Source organism: Erythrolamprus reginae, chromosome Z (genome assembly GCF_031021105.1).
Source record: "Erythrolamprus reginae isolate rEryReg1 chromosome Z, rEryReg1.hap1, whole genome shotgun sequence".
In the NCBI taxonomy this organism is placed as follows: Eukaryota; Metazoa; Chordata; class Lepidosauria; order Squamata; family Dipsadidae; genus Erythrolamprus; species Erythrolamprus reginae.
Genome location: NC_091963.1, coordinates 116,024,837 through 116,040,114, shown reverse-complemented (window position 1 = coordinate 116,040,114; position 15,278 = coordinate 116,024,837). Strand labels below are relative to the sequence as shown.

Here is a 15,278-nt window from a genome sequence, read left to right as displayed (position 1 = left end):
TCTCTTTCTCTCTGTCTTTTGCTCTCTCTTTCTCCCTCTTGCTTTCTCTCTCTCTCTCTTGCTCTCTCTGTCTTTTTCTCTCTCTAGCTCTCTCTCTCCAACAATGACAGAGCGCACTCAGTCTCTCCACTCATGGCGCTGGGGTGAAGGCCCATCGGGGAGGAAAAAAGCTGGGCCGAGATGGACCCATCTTTATTCGCTGGGCAAGCTGGTGCTTGGGAAGAGCAGACGGATTTTCCCACCCGGCACAAACACTGCTCCATCCGTCCACCCGCCCCCAAGCACAGCAGATGAGCTATCAGAGGAGGAGGGGGGCGAACACCTCAACTGCACTTCCCTTTCCTTTTCCTCCCCTTTGCTGTCACTGCTAGCGAGCCCTCTGCCTGGGCGGCTTAGCCACACTGAGGAATTTGGCTAATGGCTGGGGCCCCAGGAAGGTGTCGAGCCGGGTGCAAGGAGCAAGCAAAAGTGGAAGAGAAAGAAAAGGAGAAGCGAGCAAATAAAAAAAAATAAAAAAAATAAAAGAGTGGGTGAGAAAGGCGGGAAGGGGCGACAGCTGCAGGAGGCTGAGTGAGCGAAGAGCAAAAAATTGCAAGGCCGGGTGAAGGCGGCCAAAGATGACGGGGTGGGGCTTGCTGGCGAGTGGAGCCGAGCTAGGGACAGAATGGGTTGTACGAGTCCAATGCTTTGGCCAACCCACCTGGGCCGAAGGAAACTTTGCTCTGTGCGCTGCAGCTCAGTTTGCCCTTCTTTGCGGCTTCCAAGTTTTTTCCTGGTACAGGCGAGAAGAATCTGCCGGGGGGGAAACTTGGAAGCTCAGCTTCCGCACTGCCCAAAATCGGCCGATGCACAGGTCCTGCAATTACTACCTGGCGACTTCTTTCAAAAAATCGGGACTTTTTAAAAGCGCCCCGGGACGCGGGACAAATTGCTAAAAAGTGTGACTGTCCCATGGAAAGCGGGCCGTCTGGTCACCTTATATGTGTGGTACATTGCTCAACAGTATTAACTGTGAGAGGGATCTTGGAGTCCTAGTGGACAACCATTTAAATATGAGCCAGCAATGTGTAGCAGCTGCCAAAAAAGCCGACACAGTTCTAGGTTGCATTAACAGAGGAATAGAATCAAGATTAAGTGAAGTGCTAATACCACTTTATAATGCCTTGGTAAGGTCACACTTGGAATACTGCATTCAGTTTTCATTGCCACAATGCAAAAAGGATGTTGAGACTCTAGATAAAGAGCAACAAAAATGATTAGGGGACTGGAGGCTAAAACATATAAAGAACAGTTGCAGGAACTAAGTATGTGTAATTTAATGAAAGGATGAGCTGGGGAGACATGATAGCAGTGTTTCAATATCTCAAGAGATGTCACAAAGAAGAGAGAGTCAAACTATTCTCCAAAACACCTGAGGGTAGAACAAAAAGCAATGAGTGGAAACTAATCAAGGAGAGAAGCACCTTAAAACTAAGGAAAAATTTCCTGACAGTTAGAACAATTATTCAGTGGAACAGCTTGCCTCCAAAAGTTGTGAAGGCTCTAACAGTTGAAGTTTTTAAAATATTGAATAACCATTTGTCTGAAGTGGTGTAGGGTTTCCTGTCTAAGTAGGGGGTTGGACTGTCTCCAACCTTAGCAATTTTAAGACTTGTGGACTTTAACTCCCAGAGTTCCTCAGCCAGCTTTGCTAACATGCCTGGAAGCTTTGCTGGCTAAGGAACTCTGGGAGTTGAAGTCCATAAGTCTTAAAGTTGCCAAGGTTGGAGACCCCTGGACTAGAAGATCTCTAAGGTCCCTTCCAATTCTGTTATTCTATTCTAATGTCACAGATTTTTCTCACCTCTGCTTGTTTTACTTTGAGACAGCATTAGAAGAAGCTTTGCAGTTTGGAGGGGTTTGGAACACCCGGTAAGTTTTGTGTTTGTGTGAGTGGGCGGGGGAGGAGGTGGGGGTGTATTTTCATACAGACGTGAGAGAAAATAGAGCTGCAGCTTGTTCCCCACCCCCCATTGTTAAAAGCCAAGCAGGAAAGGGGAAAAGAGGGGGGGGAAGAGAGGTGGTGGAAGAGAAAGAGAGAGGGAGGGGTAGAGAGAAGGGGGAGATAAACGGGGAGGAGGGAAGAGGGAAGAGAAGGAGAGAGGGGGGAGGGAGGGAAAGGTAAATGGTACTACAAAAGTTTTTTCTTTTTTTATTAGAAGCTCTGTAAAACAGAAGTCTTCAAACTTGGCAACTTTAAGACTTGTGGACTTCAACTCCCAGAATTCTTCAGCCAGCATAGCTGGGAGTTGGATTCTGGGAGTTGAAGTCCACATTATTATTATTTATTATTATTTATTCTTTGTCCAATATACAATACATATGGAAGAGAATAGACATTAAGTAATATATATGAAGATAGAAAGTAAAAAAGAAGAGAAGTGGATGGGAGGGAGAGGATATATATGATATAAGAGATAAGGAGAGAATATATATGATATAGATAGATAGATAGATAGATAGATAGATAGATAGATAGATAGATAGATAGATAGATAGATAGATAGATAGATAGATAAGGAGAGAATATGTATGATATTTAAGATAAGGGAAGACAATTGGACAAGGGACGATAGGCACATCAGTGCACTTATATACGCCCCTTACTGGCCTCTTAGGAACCTGGAGAGGTCAATCGTGGAGAGTCTAAGGGAGAGATGTTGGGGGTTAGGGGTTGACACTATTGAGTCCAGTAATGAGTTCCACGCTTCGACAACTCGATTGTTAAAGTCATATTTTTTACAGTCAAGTTTGGAGCGGTTAATATTAAGTTTGAATCTGTTGAGTGCTCTTAAAGTTGCCAAGTTTGGGGACCCAATAACAAGGAAGAGCTGATGTTATTCATTTCAAATCATCTGTGAGTGGAAGAAGTATGATACCATCTCTTGGTGTATTCAGAATCTGAAGCTAGATAAGTAATTGATATTATGATAATAAATTATGTTTTTAGTATTCCTTTCCTACCATTCTTCATACTTAATTTCCATTAATCAAATTATTATTTAAAATACTAGTCATCATTTCCAATGATGGGATTAATACATTTCTGACTTCACGTTAGTGCTTTAAAGAAAGTAGCACAACATATTTCATCTTTAGGTGTGCTGGCAATATAACAGGACATCCCTTATTTATTAAAATAATTTATATTTCACTTTTCCACAACCAGAATGACTTGCAATAAAATATGAAATTTCCACTTAGAAAAGAAAAGGAAAGGAGGAAAGGAATGGAACAGGGGAAAGGAAAGGAAAAGGGAGGGAAGGAAGGAAAGGAAGGAAAGAAAGAAAATGAAAGAAATCAGAAGGGAAGGGAAGAAGGGAAAGGGAAGGGAGGGGAGAAAAGGGAAGAAAGAAAGAAATGGAAAAGGGGGGTAGGAACGGAAGAAGGAAAGGGGAGGAAAAAGGAAGGAAGAGAGAGAGAAAAAAAATGCTCCATATAGACCATAATTTTTCATCAAGCACACATACACCCAGCCAATGGTGTCCCTCTTTACCAATGTTAAAATCTGGTCACTTTAACCTTAGAAATATACCATGTTTCCCTGAAAATAAGAACCTGGTGTTTTTGTTTGTTTGCTTGTTTTGAACCCTGAAATAAGTGCTTGGCCTTATTGCCATGCATTCAAAAGCCTGATTGTGCTTATTATCATGGGATAACTTATTTTAGGGGTAACAGGGTATTATTTTCCACATCCGCAAGATTCAAGAAGTTTCTGATGCAGATAGCTAACGCCTATTGAGTAAGAAGTTCCTTTCCCCATTCTCTGAATATCTTGTATATGCCAATAAGGTCCCTGTCGCCCCCAAGAGGACAGATGAGAATACTATTTCTTCTTCTTGGAATCCTCCCAGCGGAATTCCTTCAATTGTTTACAATTTCCTTGTTCCCATTCATTAATAGAAATACATACTGGTTTCATGGGATGCTATCAAAAGGAGGAGAATAGATCAGGAAATGTATCATAACCAGAAGTTTGAATCTGCTGAGTTCAAAACCGTCTTGGTCCCTATTTTTCCTGACTGGGCAGGAAATTTTATTTATTTAGTTAGTTAGTTATTTAGTTATTTAGTTATTTAGTTATTTAGTTATTTTTATTTTATTTTATTTTATTTTATTTTATTTTATTATTTTATTTTATTTTTATTTTATTATTATTTTTATTTATTTTATTTTATTTTATTTTATTATTTTATTATTTTATTATTTTATTTATTTTATTTTATTTTATCCAATACACAATGAAGGTATAGAGGATATACTCATAGTAAAATATATCAGAGAAAGAATAGAATAGAAGATACAGGAATAAAATATATCAATGAAAGAATAGAGAAAGGATATGGGAATAGAAGAAAAGATATAGGAGAGACAATAGGACAGGGGACTGAAGGCACACTAGTGCACTTATGCACGCCCCTTACTGACCTCTTAGGAATCTGGAGAGGTCAACCGTGGAAAATCTAAGGATAAAATGTTGGGGGTTAGGGGATGACACTACAGAGTCAGGTAATGAGTTCCACGCTTCAACTATTTGATTACTAAAGTCGTATTTTTTACAGTCAAGTTCGGTTAATATTAATTTTGAATCTGTTGTGTGCTCTTGTGTTGTTGTGGTTGAAGCTGAAGTAGTCGTTGACAGGCAGGATGTTACAGCATATGATCTTGTAAGCAATACTGTACTTAGATCACGTTTAAGGTGTCGTAGTTCTAAGCTTTCTAGACCCTGGATTGTAAGTCTAGTTTCGTAGGGTATTCTGTTTTGAGTGGAGGAGTGAAGGGCTCTTCTGGTGAAGTATCTTTGGACATTTTCAAGGGTTTTAATGCCCGAGATGCGGTATGGGTTCCAAACAGATGAGCTGTATTCAAGGATGGGTCTGGCAAAAGTTCTGTAAAATGTACAGAGAATCAAAAATATCAAATTCCTCTCCTCCTGGTTCTAATGAAAGAGAAATTATCGAAGGGAAATAGGAGGAATCACTCTTGTTTGCTAGCGCAAGCAATGTAGGATTTTAAGTAAAGCAGTTCTTTTCTTACTCAGAGCACATGACTTTGCTTGGCACACATAAAGATTCAATTTTAAATGAAACCTACTTTTAAATACGTTTTGCTGTTTGTGTGTGAAGACTAAAGCAATGTAGTGGCTCAGGTGCAGGATAGGGGAGAGTTAGACTTCTTTTAAGTTAGGCAGGTGCCTTTTGAGATAGTTACTCTATCTCAGATCTACTGTAAATTGGGAAGTTGAAAAACAAAACCTATTTGTCAAGTCACACTACACCAGTACTATGAAATATAGGCCACAACTTTCAATGAATCTTCATTCTTTAATAAATTGATTTGGATGGTGCATAGATGGACAAGTATATGCATACATTTGGGTGTGGTTACTAAAATATGAAGACAATTTGAAGTAAAATACATCTGTTGGTCTTTAGAGATGTCATGCTCAGCTCTGGATCCCGGAGGACACCTAAGTTGCAGATCCTATATGAGGGGATCAGTGTTTCTCCCCCCAGAACAATGGATGGACAGATGGAATATTCCTTAAGAGGAAATGCCCACAGCCAATCGGTCTTTTCTGGGTTGAGCTTGAACCTGTTGAGATTAGGCTTCAAGGCTTTATGAAAGGCCAGGAGGGAGGAGGCGGTACATATCTTTGGTGGGAATGTGTTCCAAAGAGCCGGGGCCACTACAGAGAAGGCTCTTCCCTTAGGTCCCGCCAAATGACATTGCTTGGCCAATGGGACCTGGAAAAGGCCAACTCTGTGGGACCTAACCGGCCGCTGGGATATATGAGGCAGAAGTTGGTCTCATAGGTAATCTGGTCCTAAGCCATATAAGGCTTTATAGGTCACAACACTTTTAATTGTGTCCAGAGACCAATCGGCAATCAATGCAGCTCACAGAGGGATGTTGAAATGTGGGCAAATCTTGGAAGACCCACAATAGCTCACACGGCTGCATTTTGCACTATTTGCAGGCTCTGAACACTTTTCAAAGGTAGCCCCATGTAGAGAGCATTACAGTAGTCAAACCTCGAGGGGATAAGTGTGTGAGTGACTGTGAGAAAACTGGCACGTCAGGCACACTCATGCAAACGCCCCCCTGGCCACAGCCAAGAGATGGTCTTCGGAGTTGTCTTTGTCACAGTAACCTAGATCTTTTTCCTGGTCCTGCAGATGAGATGTTGGTTGCTCCCCGTCCTACTTCCTCCCACCTGCCTCCCACTCTCCCTCCTTTTCCATCTCCATGGTAGCTCAGTGGTTAAGATGCTGGGCTTGTGGGATGGAAGGCTGGCAATCCGAGCATCATGGGTCCAGGTGAGCACCCATCCTTGTCCCAACTTCTGCCAAGCAAGCAGTTCAGAAGCATTCGAGTGCAAGTACATAAATGGGTACCACTTTGGTGAGAAAGTGATGTCATGCTACCCACTTGACCATGAAAATATCTTCAGACAGCACTGGCTTAATGGCCTTGAAATGGAAATGAATACTTCCCACTATTGCCAGTAACAATTAATGGAGTAAAATTCACAGGGATGCCTTTACTTTTCTTCCTCACTCTTTTTAATAATTTTATGAAAGTGTTATTAAAAAAATAAAAACTAATGCAAAATAATAATAAGCAAAAAAGAAAATTAAAGAAATTAAAGAAAATAGTAAAAGAAAGGGGGGGGGAGAAAAAAGCTATGAAAAAAAATGTTGTTTGATTTTCTTACACCAGTTTTTAAGTTATCTTCTTTCCATTTCATTATGATTCCTTTTTAGTATAAGCCAAGCAGAGTTGCTTGGAATCCAGTAGCCTCAAAACGTAAGCAAACAAATAAACCTAAGCAAATAAATAAACCTAAGCGAACAAATAAATAAATACTTGGATCAAGTTCAGATCCCCTACTCATTGCTAAAAATAAAAACATCTAGAAATAATGGGGCCTGCTTTTAAAAAAACCAAAAAACCCCAAACCCCTTGTTTCTATTATTATTTTTTCCCCTAGCAAAAATACTTTTCTTATTTTGGCTCCATGTCTTATTGCATCTCACCACTATTTTGACCAGAGCTGTATGCAACTCAAAAACCAGCACTTTACACCCATTAGATTTTGGGTCCCCCAGGACAGTGTTTTTCAACCAGTGTGCCGTGGCACACTAGTGTGCCGTGAGACATGGTCAGGTGTGCCGCGAAGCTCAGAGAGAGAAAAAATGAGAGAGAGAAAGAAAGAGAGAGGGGGGAGAGAAAGAAAGCAAGAGAGAGAGAGAAAGAAAGAGCAAGAGAGAGAGAAAGCAAGCAAGCAAGAGAGAGAGAAAGAAAACAAGAGAGAGAGAGAGAAAGAAAAAGAAAGAGAACGAGAGAGAGAGAGAATGCAAGAGAGAGAGAGAAAGAGCAAGAGCAAGAGAGAGAGAAAGCAAGCAAGAGAGAGAGAGAAAGAAAGAAAGAGAGAGAGAAAAAGAAAGAGAACGACAGAGAGAGAGAGAATGCAAGAGAGAGAGCAAGAGAGAGAAAGAAAGAAAGAGAGAGAGAGAGAAAGAGGGAGGGAAGGTGGGAGAGAGAAAGACAGAGGGAGGTAGGGAGGGAGAGAGAAAGAGAGCACAAAAGAGGAAGGAAGAGAGAAAGAAAGAGGGATGGAGAGAGAGAGAGAAAAACAGAAAGGGAGAGAAAGAGGGAGGGAGAGAGAAATAGAGCGAAAGGGAGGAAGAGAGAGAGAGAATTTTTTTGTCCAAACTTTTTTTAGCCCCCCCCCCCCCAATGTGCCCCATGGTTTTGTAAATGTAAAAAATGTGCCGCGGCTCAAGAAAGGTTGAAAATCACTGCCCCAGGATATATATATGCCACCACCCATTCTATGTTCCTCTATTTTATTCAGGGAACCAACCACCTCTGCAGCAAACCAGAAAAGGAACTGCAGCTCACTAAAATTAGAAGGTGCCTGATAGAGGCCGTGAGAAAACAGATAAAACATGATCTCCATGAAATTTTGACAACGGATACAACTCTTGGGAAGTTAGGAAAATGTGAAAGACAACAACATTCATACGTGGATTTTTTTTTTCTTGAGTGGCATTCAGCAAGTTTGAAAAAACTTTCACCGTAGCTTCCTTCTCAAATCTTTGCTCGTGGCTCCTTGAAGCCTCATAACGGCCCTTGTGCAAAACTGCACCTTCACACAGAAGGACATAGTTGAGCCATACAGAGAAGAACACACAAACACACCCAGGGTCCTGCACTTTTCTAACCTCCCATATACAGAAGAAAACTAGGAACAAACTTGCCTGTGAGGAAACAGCTCCCAGTTAGGCTCAGTCCTGCCATCTTGCAAGTGGAAAACTTTGATTGACAGGGGCAAGCTGGTATGAAAATGGGGGGAGGCAGTGTATGTGTGTTTGTCGCCAACAAAGATAATGTACGCCAACTGGGGGGCATGTTTTAAGCCACATAACTGCCACAAGGAGGCAGCATCAACTTATTCCAGGAATAGATAATCCATAGAGAAGCAGCTGATCAAATTGTTAAGCATACATTTGTCCAAAATCTGCTTGCGTTTCAATAGTGTAGCTAGGATAATACAGAGAGGCAGTGCAGCATTCAGACAACATCAGGGATGGGCTGCTGCCCGGACAGGGGGGAACACAGTGGGGTAGCGAAAATGGAGCTCCACCCCAGATCACCCAATTTGCACTGAAAGATGTTGAAAGAAAATGCATAAGCCACACCCACCGTGTGGTAGTAAACATTTTGGTAGCTCTTCACTGGACAATACATATATTATATTAGGACATCTGCAGAAGATACTAATATGGTTATGTTAATCAATGGTGGTGGTGGGGTAGGGTGGAGAAGGGAGTTTAGTGTGCTGTGTAAATTAATTCAAAACCTCAAATCCAGAAAAAGGGTAATTCAATAACCAAATAATGTTATACAATGCAACCAACTAATATTATTTCTGGGGTTGGAGGTGGAGAAGAAGAAGGATACTCAAAGTCTCTGATAAAAATACTAATAGCAGAGTACACAGGGCACTAAATATTAAAGAACTAAAGGAAAAGGTAATAACAAGTAATAAACTGATGCATAGTATAATTATTAGCTATATAACTGAATCAAATATGATAGGATGGCATTGAATAATTTTACACTATTGACAAAGACGCATGACACATTAAGACCCATGAAAAAGAGTAACTTATAATGTCTAATAAAAAGCACAGTAGTGTCATATGCTAACAGTGGAATTTAATAGCTTCTAGAACAGTGATGGCAAACCTATGGCACACGTGCCACAGGTGACACATGCAGCCATATGGGAGGGCCTCCCTTTATGTCAGCTCCAGCACACATGCATGTGCTGGTCAGTCGATTTTCAGCTTTGTGGAAGGCAGTTTTGCACTCCAGAGTGCAAAAACCAGCACAACAGGCAAACTTTTTAAACTTTTTTTGTCCGTTTGGCCTGTTTGGCCATTTTTTCACCGTCCCAGGCTTCAGTGAGGGCTATGAGCATGCGCTGGGGCCGGAGGGGTTGTGCCAGCAAAGGGCAGCCATTCGCAGCCCTACTGGAATGCTCTGGTGGGGGCGTGTAAGCGTGTGCACACCATCCCCTCAGCTTCCTATGCTTGTGCAGAGTCGTGACCTGAAGCAGTCCCGGCCAGGAGCCATCAGTGGGAAGAAATCCCACCTTTGCCTCTGCTACTGCCAATGCGGCCAGCCGGTGGCCACAGGGCTGGGTCTTGCAAGGCGCAGCGGCGGCAGCAGTCGGTCGTGGCTGGAAACCGCCGGTGGCAAGAAATCCTCCAGGAAGGAGAGCAGCTCATTGGGGAGACGATGCTCCCCCATTGCCCACCTACCCCGGCGAGCTGCTCTCCTTCCTGCAGGATTTCTTGCCACTGGTGGCTTCCAGCCATGACCGACTGCTGCCGCCACCGCACCTTGCAAGACCCAGCCCTGTGGCCACAGGCCGGCCGCATCGGCAGTAGCACAGGCAAAGGTGTCCCATGCCCACCAGACGAGTGCCACATACTCTCTGGGGTCACTGCGGGGGCGGCTGCAGGGCTGGGTCCTGCAAGGCATAGTGGTGGCAGCACTCAGCCCCAGGCAGAAGCCACCAGAAATCCTCCAGGAAGGAGAGCAGCTCGTCAGGGAGACAACGCTTCCCTATGGTCCCCATAGCCTGCTAAGCTCCTGTTATACAAAAAATCGAAGCATGTCAGTGTTCCTTTGTGTGTTTGTTTTTCTTAGTCCCAATGCTGGACTATGAGCCTTTGGACGTAAGTATTCAACAGTGCTGTCTTCTTCTAATCTCAGCCCAGTACTGAGGCTGACTTAAATCGCCCTTAGCTTTACCACTGGGGTGTTTTTCTTAAATAGTTTATTTATTAAATTCATAAAAAAGGGAGGGGAGTATAAACAGGAAGAGAAAAGGGGTAAGGGGGAAGGATACAAAATGAAATAATTTAGGAAAATGATAGTATTATACATAGTAATACATTAAAAAATTTGTATCAATACTGTATTTCTCTATGTAAATAAAAGATATCCTTATTGTTACCATTTATATCTTATGTTATATTTGTAATTCATACATTTAATTTCCAATTTCTAATATGTATATATATATATTGGTTAGTAGAAAGTGATTTGTGAAAAGGAAAAATGAGTAAAGAAGAATATAGGTAAGGAAAGATAGTGTATTGATATTCAACTGGAATAGTTAAGGAAATTTAAAGTTTATTTAAAGAAGAAGTGATTAAGAAGTATTGGGGGGGATAAATCTGTGTGTGACGCAGACGTTTTTAGGTGATACGACATGGTATAGTAAGATGATAGGGGGTGCATATGTACAGTGTAATAAATGTATTCCTATGTGTAAAAAGAAAAAGTGTGAGAATTGATATAGAAATTGATGAGTATTTGCGTTGATATGTTATGTGATGCATAAGAGTTTCTATTTGGTTTAAAGACGAATAAAGAGAGATATGATATAAAATCTTTTTCAAATTGAATTTCAGTTTAGTTGGATTTGGAATTATTTTGTAGATTGGTTTAGTTTCAGTTTAGAACGTTCAAAGATGAGATAGCTTCACCATTGTTAAAGTGATGGCTTCCTCCTTGAGCTGGTAAGCATCCAATAACAGTCAAAAGGTGTGTAAAAACCTGTTTTGCTTTGTGACCTAAATGTGGTCCTCAACTTAAAGTTGTTCATTTAATGATGTTTCAAAGTTAAAACAGCCTTGCAAAAAATGACTTACAACCAGGGGTGGGCAGCAGGCAGGACGGGGTGGAACGCAGTTGCACCAGTGGAAACTTATTTATTTATTGGATTTATTTATTGGACTCAGGGCGGCTCACAACATAAATGAAGCTGTGTGCCAAGCCCCAGCTGGCCATCCCACCGTCCCATCCTCCTCCTCCTCAGAAACCAGCAGGGAGACCAGCACCGGCAGAGTTGCATGGGGCCCAATTCCTCCCCCATCTTTCCTCAACATCTGATTGGCACCTGTTCGCTAAGCTACCCAGCCTGATCCTGGGAAACACGAAGCAAATTGTTACCCCAGAGAGCGACACTGGTGAGGTTGTAAATGGAGGATTTAGTTCACTTGAACGATGATGATCGTTCAAGCCACTTCCACCTGGTCACATGGCTGGCAAGCCACTCCTACCCAGTCACATGACCATCAAGCCACACCCACAGTATGGCAGTAAAAATTTTGGCTGCCCATTACTGCTTACGACACATCCTCAAAGATATAACCATTGCAATCTGGGCACTTTTACAATATTTGTAATATTGTGAGGTTATACTATCATAATTTGCAACTTCACCAACCAACTTTCCACCAAGCAGTCAATTGGATTCACTTAAGTGTGTGATTTGCTTAATGATCACAGTCAAAGGTTCTGGTCACATTATGACTTGCTTAATGATCCTATTGTTTGGAGACTGAAATTCTGGGCACTTTTACAATATTTGTAATATTGTGAGGTTATACTATCATAATTTACCCTGGAAATGAAAGGAGGTAACTGATAGCAGGTAGAAGAGAAGACCTCACCTACAAAAATATATTGATAAAATTGAATGGGTCCAAAGACGGGCTACAAAAATGGTGGAAGGTCTTAAGCATAAAATCTATCAGGAAAGATTTCATGAACTCGATCTGTATAGTCTGGAGGACAGAAGGGAAAGGGGGGACATGATCGAAACATTTAAATATGTTAAAGGGTTAAATAAGGTTCAGGAGAGAGAAGTGTTTTTAATAGGAAAGTGAACCCAAGAACAAGGGGGCACAATCTGAGGTTAGTTGGGGGAAAGATCAGAAGCAATGTGAGAAAATATTATTTTACTGAAAGAGTAGTAGATGCTTGGAACAAACTTCCAGCAGACGAGGCTGATAAATCCACAGTAACTGAATTTAAACATGCCTGGGATAAACATATATCCATCCTAAGATAAAATACAGGACATAGTACAAGGGCAGACTAGATGGACCACGAGGTCTTTTGTTGCTGTCAATCTTCTATGTTTCTAATAGTCTTACTGACCATGTCATAGAGATGGCAGCTTCTGCCTTCCTTCTGGTCGTGCATCAATTTTATCCACAAACATCAACTCCACGTTGTCTCCCCACTCTGACAAGGAGACAGAGAAACGATGGTGCATGTGTCATGATGTTATGACACAACTGCATGGTGAGCTGGCATTGTTGACAACATCAGAGTCTACTCTGGATATTACTGGCCTCATCTGCTGCCATTCGGCTAGGCTCTCCTAAGGCAATTAAATGTACCATCCCTATTCCAGGCCCATCAGGCTTGAATCTTCGTCTTAGTCCGTTCAGCCAGCAGTACCGTCAGGGTTTTAACTTTAAGCCCCTTCTCAATTTTGCACTAGGTTAAAAGAGCATAGAAGTTGAATTGTCTAACAGTGAAAAATATAGGCTGAAAGAGTAAAACAGTGGAAGACCTAACCCTCTGCCTCTCCTTTCCCCCTTGGTACAGAGGAATCTGGAAATCAGCATTTATTGCTTTTTTTATATAAGAGAAGGAAAGGAAGGAGAGAGAAACCCTGAGCTTAAAAAAGAAGAGCCCTTCACTCCTCCACTCGAAACAGAATACCCTACGAGACTAGACTTTCAATCCTGGGCCTAGAAAGCCTAGAACTAAGACGCCTTAAACATGATCTAAGTATTGCCCACAAGATCATATGCTGTAACGTCCTGCCTGATGCCGACTACTTCAGCTTCAACCACAACAACACAAGAGCACACAACAGATTTAAACTTAATATTAACCGCTCCAAACTTTACTGTAAAAAATATGACTTCAGTAACCGAGCTGTCGAAGTGTGGAACTCATTACCGGACTCCATAGTGTCATCCCCAAACCTCCAACAGTTTACCCTTAGATTATTTACGGTTGACCTGTCCAGATTCCTAAGAGGTCAGTAAGGGGCGAGTACAAGTGCACTAGAGTGCCTTCCGTCCCTTGTCCTATTGCTCTCCTATATCTCCTGTTCCTTTCTTCTATTCCTATATCTCTTCTTCTATTCTTTCATTGATATGTTCTATTACTATATCTTCTTTTCTATTCTTTCATAGATATATTTTACTATGAGTATCTCCTCTATAACCTTCATCATGTATTTTACTATGTGTGTGCGTATATATACTGTATATATATATACCCACTAAAACTCTAATTGCGTATTGGACAAAATAAATAAATAAATAAGAAAGAGAGAGAGAAAAAAAAAGAGAGAGAGAAACAGAGAGAAAGGAGAGAGAGAGAAACAGAGAGAAAGGAGAGAGAGAAACAGAGAAAGAAGAGAGAGAGAAACAGAAAGGAGAGAGAGAGAAACAGAGAGAAAGGAGAGAGAGAGAAACAGAGAAAGGAGAGAGAGAGAAACAGAGAGAAAGGAGAGAGAGAGAAACAGAGAGAAAGGAGAGAGAGAGAAACAGAGAGAAAGGAGAGAGAGAGAAACAGAGAGAAAGGAGAGAGAGAAACAGAGAGAAAGGAGAGAGAGAGAAACAGAGAGAAAGGAGAGAGAGAGAAACAGAGAGAAAGGAGAGAGAGAGAAACAGAGAGAAAGGAGAGAGAGAGAAACAGAGGGGGGGAAGAGAGATAGAGAGGTAGAGTGAAAGAGAGAGAGAGAGAGAGAGGAATAAAGAAATAAAGAACCTTGTAACTCAACTCTTTTCACAACTCCCAATCTTCTTAGATCATTATTCAGTGCCACATGGGTGGCCTTGAGCTCTGGAGGAAAGGCAACTGATCAGTCTAACAAATCATAAATATTGTATCCTCCATGTCCGTGTAATTCTCACATGGGCTACAACAGAATGAGCTGCAGGATACATATTCCTTAGATTGACACCTAACCTTCCCTCAGGAACTCAAGGCTGCAAAGGAAGCATTCCCCTCCCCAGTTTTCCCCACAACAACCTTCTGAGAAAGACTGGGTTGTATGAGAGTATTTGGTCCAAAACCAACTAGGGAGCTTCTTTATCTGGAGATGAATTCGAAGCTGGGTCTCGCTGTTCTTGGTCCAGCATCTTCATCACTGCACTCCATTGGAAGTTGGCCAGGAGTACGGTAACAGCCCAAAGTCAATCACAGAGTTTCCGTGACTGATGGTAGATTTATTATTTATTTATTTATTATTTAGATTTGTATGCCGCCCCTCTCCGAGGACTCTACAATGGTTCTATCAGCATCCTCTACCTTTTAAAAATTGAATATTTTTTTAAAATTTGTTTTCATTTATTTCCCAAACACTTGCCTAGTCAGGGCTTGTCTGTCTGTCTGTCTGTCTGTCTGTCTGTCTGTCTGTCTGTCTGTCTGTCTGTCTGTCTGTCTGTCTGTCTGTCTGTTTGACTTCTAGGCCACCCAATTCCAATGGGACTCAGGGCAACTTACAAAAATATAAAAAATACAATTACCAAAATAAAAGAAGTCAAATACATATGCAAACCCAACCAGTGTGATACTGCACTAGCTATGGAAGAATAAAGACTAATCATCCGTTTTAGTCAAACCAAATTCAATACACACAGCTCAAAAATAATAATAAAGGGGATGCTTAAACAACACAATATAACTCCAAGTAAATCAAACTTCTGTGAAATGGAACTGTCCACTTAGGAAGCAACACTGATTGACAATCAATTTCACATGCTATTGTGCACATTCAACTTTGTATAGAACAAAGTATTCAATGAAAATATTTCATTCATTCAGATCTAGGATGTGTT

The 15,278-nt window shown here is 41.4% G+C and overlaps 1 protein-coding gene across 1 annotated transcript in view; it reads right to left on the bottom strand.

Moving 5' to 3' along the window:
• Positions 1 to 8,346, bottom strand: part of SGCA (sarcoglycan alpha) — a 49,570-nt gene extending 41,224 nt beyond the window's left edge. Inside the window, exons 1-2 of the mRNA XM_070728293.1 lie at positions 8,307 to 8,346; positions 8,072 to 8,194 (exon numbers count right to left, since the gene is read on the bottom strand). Coding sequence (XP_070584394.1) covers positions 8,072 to 8,194; positions 8,307 to 8,346 — 163 coding nt within the window. The remainder of the gene's footprint in view (positions 1 to 8,071; positions 8,195 to 8,306) is intronic.
• Positions 8,347 to 15,278: the final 6,932 nt, after the last annotated feature.